This window comes from Bubalus kerabau, chromosome 6, assembly GCF_029407905.1.
Source record: "Bubalus kerabau isolate K-KA32 ecotype Philippines breed swamp buffalo chromosome 6, PCC_UOA_SB_1v2, whole genome shotgun sequence".
NCBI classification, from domain to species: domain Eukaryota; kingdom Metazoa; phylum Chordata; class Mammalia; order Artiodactyla; family Bovidae; genus Bubalus; species Bubalus kerabau.
In genome coordinates, this window is record NC_073629.1 from 120,618,618 (window position 1) to 120,630,798 (window position 12,181).

Genomic DNA, 12,181 nt, shown 5'->3' on the forward strand with positions numbered 1-12,181 from the left:
ACGACCTCGTCCCAGGTTTTCTTCCGAAGCCCTGTGGTGTCAGGTCTCTGCTGAGGTTGTAACCCCCTCTCGGTGACCCTGTGGGTGCAGTGGGGAAGGGGTTGAGGTTCACGTTTATCCAGAGGACACCCAGTCCTTCCAATGTTTGTTGAACAGACTTTCCTTCCTGTCTGGTTGGCATGGCCCCTTTGCCAGCTGACCAGAGGTGAAGGTCTGCATCTGTGCCCATGCATTAATGAGCTTATCTCTCCTGTGTCCACACCGCACCGTCTTCAGTACGTCAGCTTTATCGTAAGTCTTGAAATCACATACATCTTAGTCAGCTTGTCTCTTTCCTCAGAATAGCGTATTGGAATTTTGGTAGGACTTGCAGTAAATCTACGTATCTATTAAAGCTGAAGCTCCAGTACTTTGGCCACCTGATGTGAAGGGCTGACTCACTGGAAAAGGCCCTGATGCTGGGAGGGATTGGGGGCAGGAGGAGAAGGGGACGACAGAGGATGAGATGGCTGGATGGCATCACCGACTCGATGGACATGAGTTTGGGCGAACTCTGGGAGTTGGTGATGGACAGGGAGGCCTGGTGTGCTGCAGTCCATGGGGTCGCAAAGAGTCAGACAGGACTGAGCGACTGAACAACAAAAAATGTACCAAGATGAATGGAAACATTAAAAAATTACAAACTCCCATTCATGAAGGTTAATGTAGGTCTCTAAAAACTGTACTTAGTTTTCAGTGTAGAGGCCTCACCCGCATCTCGCCCAGTGTCACTTCCCCGCCCTTTGGAGTGAAGGCCCCCAGCAAGCATGCACAGAACTGCAAGCCCCTGCCCCCAGGTGTATTCGCGGGACGTCACCACACAGTGAACCCGCGAGACTTCCTGCAGGTCGTTCGGACGATGAAGCTCCATCAGGCTTACGTTGGGGCACACGCAGGGGGTGAGCGCCAGTCTGGGGCAATGCCATGCGACACCGGCGCCTCTCCCACGTGACCGCAGGCTGCTGTGAGCTCCCTCCCTCGTGGGGTTGAAAACGGGGCAGTCCCCGCTAGGTGGGCACCAGACCCCAAGGCCGTGCCGTCTGCCCCGCTGAAGGGAGCCACAGCGCAGCACCTGGCTTGCCGCGTGTGACCTGGCTCTGTTTATGTAATCCCCTGCCGTTCACCATGATCCAACGGAGATTTTTATTTTCTAATTTGTCTTTAGACCCCTTTCTAGGGCAGTTCTAGGTTCGCAGCAAAAGTGAGAGGAAGGTGCAGAGGTTTCCCAGACACCCCCTGCCCCGCAGGTGTGCGGAGCCCCCATTCTCAGAGCCTCATTTTGACGTCTGCGCTGAGGTCATCCTGTGAGCCCGGGTCTCTGACGGTGGCGCTGAGTCCTGACACCGGCCTTCGGGACGTTCTGCCGGACTCTTGGCCGTGGCAGTCGGTGGTTATGTCTTCCCCTTGGTCTTTCCTGCAGCTGGTGCTCTTACCCCTGCTAAGTACAGCTCCCTGCGTCCACCTCAACATCATTGAAATGACACCGGGTGGGCCGGGACACTGCACCCCTCACGAATCAGGTTGGACCAAGCTAACACCTTCTGCAGCTGCCCGCCTCACGGCAGGGCGCGGGGTGGGCCTGGGGGCATTCCGTGTCCCCTCCCATTAGCGTCAGCTCAGGCCCCGGGTCCCAAGGCCTTCAGAGAGGCCCACGTATCCCCTCCGCAGAGTGCATGTGACCACTTTACTGAGGAGGTCCAGGGAGGTGGCTGCCACATGGACTCACTGGGGTTTGCAGCCACCTTCTCAGAACCTGGGGCGTGGGCTGTGGTTCAGAACTTAGGAGTCACGTCGCTCGGAGGCAGAGTGAAGACTGCAGAATGTCTGCTGGCCGGGGCACCCAGAGGGTGGGCAGCCCTGCGGGGGGAGGGGCTACAGGCCTCCGGCAGTGCGCGGACGGGAGGTGGAAACAGCAGAGAGCTGAGACGGACAGGGATGGGCGCGCCACCTGCCGGGAGAAGCCCCCGCACACGGCAGGGGTGCCTCTGCCACGGTGCCGCTGGCGGGGGTCTGCGGTGGCTCCCTCATGAACGAGCAGGTGAGCACTGGGGGCGGGCAGGGGTCGTTCACAGGGACAGAGAAGGGTGTATGCACACAAGCTTGTCCACTTCGAGTGTCTAGAAAGCAGGCAGTCCCAGCCCTCGTAGGCACAAGCAGTGCTCGGGCAGATTCAAGGCCCCGCCCCCTGAGCAGCAGGTGCGACGAGCTCCTGGTCCCCCGAGGACTCTCAGCTTTCGGCCTTGATGACATCACACGTTGGGCTCGGCACACGGAGTGCACAGCACCTTCACCCCGGGGCCTCCGAGACCCACTGTCCAGCACACTCAGACGCCCACGGGGCTGCCCCTGGACAGGCGCGGGTGGGCCCTGGGGACAAGGCCCTCCACCCCCAAATCCACTCCAGGCGAAGCCCGTTCCCTCCTCCAAACTTTCCCAGAGCCTCTGTGGGCGGTGCCGCCGGCAGAGGGCAGTGACCCGGGTGTCCCGCTCAGCGCTCCTCGGCACCCAGGGTCTTGGTCTTCAGGAAGACGCTCTGCATGGCCGACACCCGCTGCTCATCCTGGATGTTGAAGGCCTGAAACTGCAGGCGGGGAGGGACAACGGGGTCACGGGCCGTCGGGGCCGTCGGGCGCTCCCTGGGTCTCTCCCTCTGGGTCTTCACCTGTGCAATCCTCCCTGAGGGTGGACACACCTGGGGCCCTCTCTCCCGGGCCCTTCCCTGGACCGGCCTGACACAGGGAAGCCCCCCCACCCCCACGCACCCTGGAAGGAGCCCGTGTGGGCTCTCAAGGTGGGGTGAGACCTGGACAGGAGCTGGAGGGGCTCTGTGGAGTGGGAGGGGAGACCTAGCAGAGCCGGTGGAGCCTGGGGGCTCAAGGTGGGGCAGCTGGCGGACACACCCAGACGTGGGCTGGCCGAGGGACCCCCGAGTCCAGGGAAGCAGCAGGAAGCTGTCCCCAGCAGGCCTGGGGCAGCCGCACTTTCTCACGAGGAACGGAGCCCGGGGGGCAGGCGGGGCTCTGAGCATTTGTCCAGTGTGGGTTTGGGGGTGGTTCAGGGGGCACCGGGGGCAGGCTCAGATGGTCTGGTTGCCAGAGATGGGCCCTTGGCCCTTGAGGTCCCTGGCAGCTGGGGACGTTCATGGCTTGACGCTCCCGCTGCACTGCCCCAGCAAGGACTGAGCTGCCCCACCTTCCTTGGCTCCTGACCAGGGGTCACACAACAGGGGTCCCTCCCCACCCACTGTGACCCCACACCTGCCGGGCTCCCCAGCCTTTGCGCCCACCTTGTCCAGCAGGACATCGAAGTAGGCAGTGGCCCAGTAAGCAGGCTCGCTGGCGGGCAGCTGCAGGAGCGCCCGGAGCCCGCTGCCCACGCGCGGCGGGGGGCTGCGGCCCAGGTGGGTGGCGTGGATGCGCAGGGCGGCCTCGGGCTGGCTGGCGAAGCGCTCGACGCGCTGGTAGAGGGCGCCCAGGTCCAGGCCTGCGTCCTGCAGCAGGTTCCGCTCGGGGTGCAGGAAGTGCGGCAGGTTCCTGGTGGCCAGGCAGCAGAGCAGCACCACCAGGGGGCGGTACACGGCGCCCTGAAGCTCTGCCCAGTCCTCGGGCGCGGGGAAGAGCGTGGCGGCCCACAGCAGCACCATCTGTGGGGCATCAGGTCAGCCCACCCAGGGCAGGCCCCGCCCACCTGCACCTGCCCCAGCCTCTGTGCCTCCCCGGGCGTCCCAGCGGCCCCCACCCTGACGCCCCTCTTTCTCCCTGGCGTCAAGCTCAGGGGCTTCTGAGGCTCCCACCATCCTCTGGGCCTTTCCCACGTGCCCTGTCCTGCACGAACTCCTACTGATGCCCTGCAGGCCTACACAAAATGCCCTGCCCGGTGACATCATCCCTGCCCTCATCTGTGAGTCCAGGATGCCTGAATCCATCTGAAAGCCACCAGAATAGACTTATCTGCGCCCCCCCAGCACTTCCTCCTCCTGCACCCGAGCCCCCAGCCAGGGGCCCTTCTTGCCGCTTGGCGCCCTGCCGCACACCCCCCCAGGACCCCAGCCTAGCCGCTCCCCCTTCACACGGGCCCAGGAGAAGCCACGTGGGGACCACAAACCTTCAAGTGGCCAAAGGTCAGGCCTGGGCTCCGGCCGCCATCCCGCCAGCTCTCATGGTTGACCCGGTCAAGGATGGACAGGCTGTCTAGGCGGTGGCCCTGGAGGGAGCCCAGCGCCCCCAGCAGCCTGGTGAGCAGGTAGTCAGTGGAGACCCTGGAGCCCAACAGACACAATGTGGGCGGTCAGCACCGGAGTCACCCAGGCCTCCAGGCACCTGCTCTGAAAGGACGGTCCCCCGCCTTGGTGGCCTTCTGAGCCCCACAGGATAGCCAGGCCACACAGGGGCTGGCCTGGTGCTCGCAGGCCCCTGTGCTTTTCAGGAACCACCCTTGATGGGCCCTCGGGGCGGAATGTCCCATTTCCAGATAGAAGCTCAGACCCAGGATGTGGGGGGTGGCTGAGGGCCCCCAGGCACGTCCGGCCCTCTTCGTGTGGACAGGAAGATGCCACCGTGACCAACCGGGGTGAAGCGGTGGCTCTGTGTGGGCGGGCAGGGGCCGGGTGAAGTCCAGGCCAGGTCAGGTCAGGACGGGACACGGTCCCCAGCCCTGAGTTTGAGGGGAGCTCAGCCACAGCCCCATGCCCCCACCTCCCCTCACAGACACTGAAGGGGGCTCCCCTCCCCTGCAGGACGGGCCACCCTTCCTGAGCACAGGCTCCTGGGGGGGGACCCGGGACCCAAGGTGGGGCTGTGGGAGCTCCAGAGCCGGGTGGAGGGGCCTGCAGCTGGACGGCCCAAGTAGGAGCTGTCCCCTCCCTCACGGTGGGGGATGCGCATCTGGGAAAGGCAGAGCCCAGGGCCAATGCCTCTCCTCGGACACTGACCGCCCTCCCGCAAGGGGCCTCTCCGCTGCCCTGCGGTCCCAGATCAGTCCCCCGACCCAGTCGCCACTGTCCCACCTGAAGGGAAGGTGCTGGGTGGGGTGACAGAGGAGGCCACCCAGGACAGCCCCCTAGAGTTCCAAGTCCCCCCTCAGGTGCCTGACAGCACCCCCTCCCCAGTGAGACAGAGGGCGCCTCCCTGTCCCCCAGCACCAGGAGCTGGCAGCAGGGGGCAAGCAGTCTGGTGGGATCCCTGAGGCCCTAGGAACGGCAGTGCTGTTCAGGAGCCCAGGGCAGAGGTGGGCAGGGGACTCTGCAGGCCCCCCTGCCCGCAGTGGGGAGCAAAGGGGTGACGGGCCGCCCCTCCCACCGGCTCCCCGGGGCCCCGCACACCCGAGTGCATCCTACCTCCAGAGCTCAGCGCCGGCCGGCACCAGGGCCACCTCCTGGCGGACGATCCCTCGCAGGGCACCCTCAGGAAACCCTGGCACCAGCTGGGCCCCCTCCAGGGCGGGCACCCTGAGCCTCTTCCGCACCACGGGCACCACGTTGAAGTGGAGCGTCCTCCAGCCACTGGACACCCGCAGGGACAGGCCGAGCTGCTCCTCCCTCAGGCTGTCTGCGTTCAGGGAGCCTGCAATGGGCCGCCTGCTAAGCCAGCCCCTCTCCCGGGCGAGCCTCCGAACCCCAAGCCCCGTGCCTCGGGCGGCCCTGACCCAGTGAGACCTGCTCACGGAACAGACGTCGGGGGTCTGCTCAGGGAAAAGCCCACAGGAGCACCCGGCGGGGGCGGATCTCTAGTCCAGGGGCGCCCCAGGGAGACCAGGCCGCAGACACCGTGACCTGGGACCTGGGACCTCAGCCTCCAGACCACGAGGAAATGCACTTCTGTTGTTAGGCTGCCAGGTCCCTGGGGTCTCGGGGTTCCTAACCCTTGGCTCGAAGAGGTTGATTTTAAGGCTGCGCCCCACGCCCCGGGACACCCAGTGCCCCCTCAGTCCCTGGTTGCCTCAGCACCCCTTTCCTGGACCCGTGGGCCGCTAACCCCAGGCTGGCGGGTCAGCCCCTCTGCTGGGGACACCCTGGGCTGCTGGAAGTCAGGTCCCACCCTCCCCGCAGTCTGTAGCCCCTGCAGGTCCTCCAGAGGGTGGGGGCAGCCTCTGTGGCATTCCAGCTCCAGAGCCTGAGGGGGCCTGGCTGTAGCTGGATGTCCCCTGATCAGGCCCGCCTGCTCCCCACTTCCCACCCCTGTGCCCCTACGTGACCCGAGAGCCCCCTCCAGGCTCTGTCCGTGACACCCGTCCAGGAAGGGCCAGGCCTGAGTGAGCACCCAGTGGCCCTGCAGCCTGGGTGGTGAGGAGCTGGCTGGGCACAGCCTCATCCAGGAGGAGGCCCTGGACCCCACCAGACATGCCGGCCTGGCACCGGAGCCTGCCTCCTGCTGCACATTCTAGCTGACCTGCTTCCCACTCCCCGCCTCCTCCCCAGACCCCAAGGGGCCCAGCCTAGGCCTGGAAAGCGCCCCAGACCACCAGGAGGGGACGTTCCATGTACCTTATCCCAAACACACACACACCCCGGAGAGAGCAGACACTCTCAGGGCAGCAGGAGGGGCTCTGTGTGCGGCCTGGGTGAGGAGGGGTCTTCCCTGCCCTCCCAGTGCTGCCCAGAGAGGGTGCTAAGCCAGAGGCCAGGGGCCGGCCAGCTGGGGCCTGGAGGGCAGGTCATCAGGTCCCAAAGGGAGTCCCTAGCATGTGACCTGGAGGATGGTCTCGCCGCTGGTGAGCCCAGTCTGCACTGCCCGCCCCGGGCCTCCCACGGCCCCGGGGTTCCGGGAAGAGCCCACTTGCTCCCCACCCCCTTACGAAGACCCCTCCCCCACAATCTCCAGCAGGGCGGCTCTTGGCCACCTCTGGGACTCCGCCCAGAGCAGGTCCCAGCCCTACCACTGGGGCCACTCTGTCCCCTGCAGGGCTGTCTCCCCACCAGCTGAGCGGGGAAAGGGCTCAGGGACCCCCAGCCCCTCCCATTCAGCATGGTTGGAGGCCCCTGTCATGCAGACACCTGGGCAGTTTCACTTCCTTATCTGCCTTTGTTCACAGAAAGGTGGCTTGGAAGGCAGCCAGCCGCACCCACCGTCCCTGGCACTCCCTGCCTCAGCCTGCCCGGTCTCACCAGTTCCCAGGGTGGGGGCGGCCTGAAGCCCTGCACCTGCGCCGCCGCTCCCCTTTTAAGGCAAGTGTCAGAAGCAGCGCCTGGAATTTCCTGCAGCAGGAAGCGCGGGTGGGAAGGAGGGGCCTGGCCACCGGGCAGACAGAGCCCTGCAGGTGACAGGGCCCTGTGGGACGAGCCTGCCCGGCTGCCGGCGGTCACTGCGAAGCTCGGAGGGGACCGGACAAGACGCGGGCGGGGCTGAGCTCAGGAGCGCCCGTGACAGGCTGCAGCCACCCAGTGGGGCGCGTCTGCCATCAGCCTGCAGCAGCCCTGCGGGGGCCGGGTGGACAGCCTCCCCTTGTGGGCTCGGAGTCCTCACGTCAGCTTGCAGACAGACGCCCGGCTCCCCCGGAACCCGCAGGACCTGAGCCTGGACGTGCGGTCAGACCTGAGCTCCGTACACTGGGCTGCCCGGGACAGGTCAGCACCCCTCGGGTGGCTGCCGTCCCACTCGCTGATGTGGGGCCAAGAGGACTCCAGGCGACAGCCACAGGTGCCTCGTCCTGTCCCCTCCCGGGGCAGCCGCGCACCCAGTCTTGGTTCCCAGGTCCTGCCCCTCGGCCCTGCCCCGCTGGAGGAGGCACTTCTCCACCCAGGGCCCCCGCCATGCTGGGCTGTCCTTCCAGCGCCCGTGAGGTCCAGGCAGCGCCTGCTGGAAGGGGGCCCACAACTTCTGGGCCTGTCAGGAGTGCCGCCCACGGCCCCCACCCATCAGATCACATCACCGGGGCAACCAGGGAGACGCTGAGGCCAGAGCCTACTCACTGGACAGTTTCCCACCACAGAACCTGCCCAGGGCCAGGATACTAGCGTATATAGAAACAGGCCTGTGCACACCGGCACACACACCCCCTCACGCATGCACTTATGATCCCACAGTCCCACACTTGCACACACACACACACGATCACACATGCATGCACTTACACACCCACATTTGTGCTCACACATGCACTCATGATCTTGCTATCTCACACTTACACACACACACATGCACTCATGATCCTATAGTTTCACACTTACACACACACATGCACTCACCACCCTGCTACCCCATGCTTGCGCACGTGTTCATACATGTGTGCAGTCACACACACGTGTTCACACGTGTACTCACCACCCTGCTATCCCACGCTTGCATATGTGTTCGCACATGTGTGTATGCACACACGTGTGTTCACACATGCACCCACACTCCTGCTATCCCACGCTTGCATGTGTGTTCACACATGTGTGCACTCACACACATGTGTTCACACATGCACTCACAATCCTGCTATCCCATGCTTACACACACACGTGCACTCATGATCCTACAGTTTCATGCATGCACACACGCGTGTTCACACATGCACCCACCATCCTGCTATCCCACGCTTGCATGTGTGTTCACACATGTGTGCACTCACACACATGTGTTCACACATGCACTCACAATCCTGTCATCCCACACTTACACACGTGTGCTTACACATGCATTTGCGGGCCTGCCATCCCTCACTTACACACACACCCACACATGTAAGCACACGTGCCCTCAGATCCCACAGTCCCACATTACACACACACACCCTTGCACACGCGTGTGGAGCGTGCTCGCCCGCACCTGGCGTGATGAGGCCGTGGTGCTTGCAGTACACGACGGCCGCCACCAGCAGGTCCTTGAGGACCCGCAGGACCTTGCTGGGCACGATGTGGCCACAGCACCCGGCGCTGCCCTCCGGGGAGGCCTCGAAGACGTCGTCCGCCTTCCAGCGCTCCACGCCGGCCGCTTCCTTGGGGAGGCCCAGGCGGCAGCACCCCAGGCCGCCCCCCGCTTCAGCAGCCCCCATCTCCTCAATCACCAGGGCCTCGGCGTCCACCCACAGGGGCACCTCCACGTCCAGCGGGCCCTCCGAGGAGCGCAGGGCAAACTGGAAGGCCTCCAGGTCCCGGGAGTAGTCCACGAGGAAGCGGGGGTCCAGGGCGTGCACCCGCTCCAGCAGGGTGAGCACCACGTCCTCGGCGCGCTGGTGCTCCTGTGCCCGGGACGCCGCCCGCGAGCGCAGGGCTTGCAGGTAGTGGTACCACAGGGGCACCTGCACGGCCATGGCTGCGGGCACAGCCCGTGGGAACGGGCTGGGAGGAGGCGCCTGCTGCAAGCGGCCCGGCTCCCACCAGTGACTGGCAGGCGGGCGGGCAGGGTGCAGCGGCTAAATAGCTGAATGGGGCCCCGGCTTTGAAGTGAGGGTGAGTCAGGCATCAGCGATTAGGAACGTCGCGGGCGGGCGGGGCCTGGTTTCCCTCCAGCCACCGCGGCTCCACGGCTCAGGGCCAAGGGCGTCCAGGCTCGGGACTTTGCCCCTCTGGGCCCGGCCCGCCCACCCCGTGCCCTGTCCCGGGCGCCCCCTTTCCACCCTTATGCCCGTCACAGCAGCCACAGGTGGGACGTGGGCCATCCCCGCTGCTCGGATGAGAGGTGAGCAGGCCGACGGCCGCGCCGGACCCCTCAGTGGGAGCTGTCCACTGCAGCTTCCACCACCCAGCAGCCTCTCTCTGAGGGCCAGGCCGCGAGGCTATGTTTCCATGGCAATCCAGACACCACCCCCGTCAGGCACCTGTGCCCGCATAAAGCAGGGAGCCCAAACCCGCTGCCTCCTCCCCCTGCAGGGCATGTGTCCAACCCCGGGGCCCAGCCCCAGGCCCTCAGACCCCCGAGGGGCCCACTTCCCACCAGCCTGTCCTTCAGCCTGAGAGGAGTCGTCACCCCCAGGGCCTGGTGCTGGACCAAGCCTGGTTCCAGAGAGTGCCTCCCTGGGCCAGCCTGGCCGGCCTGGGAAGCCTCGCCCTGCCGCCCCCACCAGCACGGTCCAGCCCCGCCTGCCATTTCACAAATCCCAACCAGCCTCGGGAACTGCCCTGCCAACCCCGGGCCCCACCAGGCTGGCCGTGCATCTGTGTTCAGCCACCGCAAAGTCTGCAAACAGTGAACACAGGGCCCTCCCCCGGCCAGGCATCTGGAGACGCTGTCCCTGCAGCGCTCCAGGGGAGCCCCGGCCCCGCCCCCGCCCGAGACACCCAGAGAGCTGTGCCCATTTCAACGCTGCAGGCAGGACCAGCATCAAGCACTCCGTTCCTGGGGCTTGGAAACCCCCCTAAGAAGCTGCAGCCCCCGCGGGGTGTCTCCGCTTCCACACCTCCCGGGACGAGGAGCCCACCACCTCACAAGGCAGCTCGTGATAGTCAAGAGAAAACAGATTCGTGTCCTCAGCCCCGGCTGGCCCTGCCCTCAGCAGTTAGCCCAGTTAGCCCAGGGCATGCCTGCCCCTCCCCAGGGCAGCTCCGGGGGCTCAAGCCCACACTGTTAGCAGCCCTCCTGGCACCCTGCTCATCCGCCTGCCAGGAGGATGCTGAGCTGCAGGGAGACGCGCTGGGGCCCTTCCGCCCTGACCTGACCCTCGGCACGGGGCCCTGCCTGCGTCTGGAGCCGTCTGTGACTCAAGGATTCTCACGTTGCTCCAGCGTCACCCTCCCATGAATCTCACATCTCTCCTGAATTCGCCCAGGAGACCTGGCCACACCTGTCTACCCAAAGTGCCAAGAGCTTTGAGCCACAGTGAAGGCCCATGCCATGCCCAGCGGGCTGCCTTGGGCTCTGTGCCCTGAGGACCCTGGGACAGGGGCCCTCCCCGCCCGGGGCACCAGCCCCTGCCGTCCCCGGAGCACTGCTCCTGGTCAGCAACCCTGAAGGGCCGGAGGCTGGCCGTGCATGCTCCTCACCCTCCCCATGCCAATCCTCACCCTTTGCTGGTGCCCCTGCTCCTGGCACCCCACAACCAGGCCCATGTGCCCCAGGGTCTGGCAGACCCCTCGGACCCAGCAAACTCAACGTGCATCTCCAACCTCCCGCAAAGGGCTCCCCCCGCCCCGCTCTGGTCTCAGGGGAGCCCCGCTTCTGCCCAGCGAGTCCTGGATCTGCTCCCCCACTCCCCGCAGACTGTCCATCCCAGCCCACCTCTCCCCAGGCCTCTGGTCCCTGGCTCTGAGCTGTCGGGGCCCGCCCTCCAGGAGACAAATCTGACCGGGAGCCTCTCTGGTGTCATCCCTGTGTCCACGCTCCCAGGAACCTTCTCCTCCATCTCTGGCCAAGCCTCACCCCTGGCCGCCTGACCCCTGACCACTCCTATGTCCCCTCGAGCAGCTCAGGCAGGCTGGTCCCCTGACAGCCCCTGACAACACCCCCGCCAGGCATCCTCAGCGTGCTCCCCCACCCAGGGTGGCTGCCGGTGGCCAGAGGCACTCACACAGCGGGCACTTGGGCAACAAGAGGGATTATGGGCGCATGGGACGGACGTCCCGGGAAGCTGGACGTGAGCTCCCTGCAGGGAGAGACGAGAGGGACAGAGGGGAGCAGGCACCCATCCGGCAGGCCTCAGACCCCGGGACCACCGACCCACAGACCCCAGCGCAGAGGCACGGGAGCCAGGGCAGCAGGCGTGCTCGGCGCCCCATCGGGTCTGACGAGCTCCCCGCGGGCGGGAGGTGCAGGGCAGTTCAGCCCGCGTGTTTGCATTGCTTCTGCCTCTCAGCGAAACTCTGCAAGGGAGCATGTATTTCAGGAATTCCCACAAGCGCTGGAAGGGGCGTGCGTCCCCCAGAACAGGCTCCTGAAGGGCAGCCCCCACACGGGCTCAGCACAGGTGATGGACAGTCCAGGCGGCCAGGGGCTTGCAGAGAAGGGAGGCCAGGCCCCCCGAAGGACACCGCTAGCAGTCATCCTGGACACCCTCCGAATGGCCGGGGTCAGACCCAGGCTCTGGCCCCGGTCCTCACCCGGCGTGGCCTGCCTCCTCTACATGCCCACGGCTCCAGCCCATTCATGCCACACCCCGTATCACTGGCCACCGCCTGACTGGACAGCAGGCACGTGCAGGGGTGCCCTGCCCTCAAGGCTGAGCCTGGTCTCCTGAATGCATCCCCCAGGCTGTGGCAGGATCTGCCACCACCCCTGGTGCCCGCGGC

The 12,181-nt window shown here is 65.6% G+C and overlaps 1 protein-coding gene across 1 annotated transcript; it reads right to left on the reverse strand.

Moving 5' to 3' along the window:
* Positions 1-2,527: 2,527 nt before the first annotated feature.
* On the reverse strand, positions 2,528-9,422 carry MAB21L4 (mab-21 like 4). Its single transcript, XM_055587136.1, has 6 exons — positions 9,338-9,422; positions 8,787-9,272; positions 5,375-5,600; positions 4,144-4,297; positions 3,326-3,682; positions 2,528-2,620 (listed from the first exon to the last, which is right to left on the reverse strand). Exons 1-6 carry the CDS (start codon positions 9,420-9,422, stop codon positions 2,528-2,530), a joined length of 1,401 nt encoding a protein of 466 aa, XP_055443111.1.
* Between the last annotated feature and the right edge of the window lie 2,759 nt (positions 9,423-12,181).

What these genes read in the sequence shown, in the direction of transcription:
- MAB21L4 (XM_055587136.1), bottom strand. Translation starts at nt 9,422, where the DNA reads ATGCCTGACTCACCCTCACTTCAAAGCCGGGGCCCCATTCAGCTATTT. An exon ending in CCACGGCCTCATCACGCCAG is followed by an intron (nt 5,601 to 8,786) that starts GTGCGGGCGAGC and finishes GGCCCATTGCAG; the next exon opens with GCTCCCTGAACGCAGACAGC. An exon ending in TGACCTTTGGCCACTTGAAG is followed by an intron (nt 3,683 to 4,143) that starts GTTTGTGGTCCC and finishes GATGCCCCACAG; the next exon opens with ATGGTGCTGCTGTGGGCCGC.